The 1,237-nt window shown below is 48.7% G+C and overlaps 1 protein-coding gene across 1 annotated transcript; it reads left to right on the top strand.

Moving 5' to 3' along the window:
- The first annotated feature begins 401 nt into the window (after positions 1-401).
- On the top strand, positions 402-722 carry LOC122240788 (late cornified envelope protein 1F-like). The gene has a single exon (XM_042993879.1). The coding sequence runs from the start codon at positions 402-404 to the stop codon at positions 720-722; it is 321 nt and encodes a 106-aa protein (XP_042849813.1).
- The last annotated feature ends 515 nt before the right edge of the window (positions 723-1,237 follow it).

Raw genomic sequence — 1,237 nt, 5'->3', positions numbered from 1 at the left:
AAGAGGGAATGACTGTTTCCCCTAAAAATGAATTCATTTATAAACTGCTACCTAGATTAATTGTTTCAATGATTATTGTGGTTTATGTCAGTAGAATATCTCCCCTAAATACTACATGTTTGATTCTGAGAACTTAACATCTTTGCCTCAGTTCTCTACTTATATAATAGGTTAAAACACTTTGTTAGAAAATTAGGTTCAAGGAGATGATATGAGAGCATTTGGACAACTATGAGAAATAATGAGATTTTCTGTGTTGAATTATTAAGGACTACATTAAATAGTTCATTAAATAAAGGCTCTAGAAATGTACTAAGAATAGGAGGTGGTGAGGCAGGGGGTCTCTGTGTCCTGGGTCTGACTGTGTGACTCTCCCTCAGCTCCTGTCCCCGCCTGCCGAGATGTCCTGCCAGAAGAACCAGCAGCAGTGCCAGCCCCCTCCCAAATGCCCCCCCAAGTGCCCCCCCAAGTGTCCTCCAGTCTCTTCCTGCTGCAGTGTCAGCTCTGGGGGCTGCTGTGGCTCCAGCTCTGGGGGCGGGGGCTGTTGTAGCTCCGGGGGTGGTGGCTGCTGTAGCTCTGGGGGTGGTGGCTGCTGTCTGAGCCACCACAGGAGACGCAGGTCCCACCGCCACAGGCACCAGAACTCTGACTGCTGCAGCCAGCCCTTGGGGGGCTCTAACTGCTGTGGAGGGAGCAGTCAGTCATCTGGAGGCTGCTGCTGAAGTGGATTCTGAGCCAAGAAAAGCATATTTGGGGGCAGCCAATGCCAAATCCTTCCTCCTGCTCCTGCTCCTCCTGCTGGGCCTACCCATGTGGCTGAGGGGTCTGACCTCTGGCCCAGAGAATCGCTGTGTCCTGGTGTCTGGAAGCCAGAACTTCCCCAAACCCATTCACTCACCTTCTCACCCAAATGTGTGGCTGCCCTGGGAACCCAGAGCACAGACCCAACGTCCTTCTTCTGCTTACCTTGTGGCAAACCCAGCCTAATGGGAAACAATAAAACTAGAACTCTTTGTTCCTTCTTTTGCCTTGATTGTTTGTTTCTTTTTATACTTATGTCATCCTTCTCATATCTGCCCTCACTCCTTCCCCTGAGTGTCTACAGAACTTACTCAGATTTGCCACTTGCATCACTACTGTCCTTAAGAACAAAACAAATTTCTGTTGGTTCAGAATCCAATCCAGGAGCCAACATTGCCTCTAGCTACTGTGATTCCTTAGTTTCCTCTTATCTGTG

Source organism: Panthera tigris, chromosome C1 (genome assembly GCF_018350195.1).
Source record: "Panthera tigris isolate Pti1 chromosome C1, P.tigris_Pti1_mat1.1, whole genome shotgun sequence".
Taxonomy (NCBI): Eukaryota; Metazoa; Chordata; class Mammalia; order Carnivora; family Felidae; genus Panthera; species Panthera tigris.
This window is presented reverse-complemented; position numbering and strand designations above follow the sequence as displayed.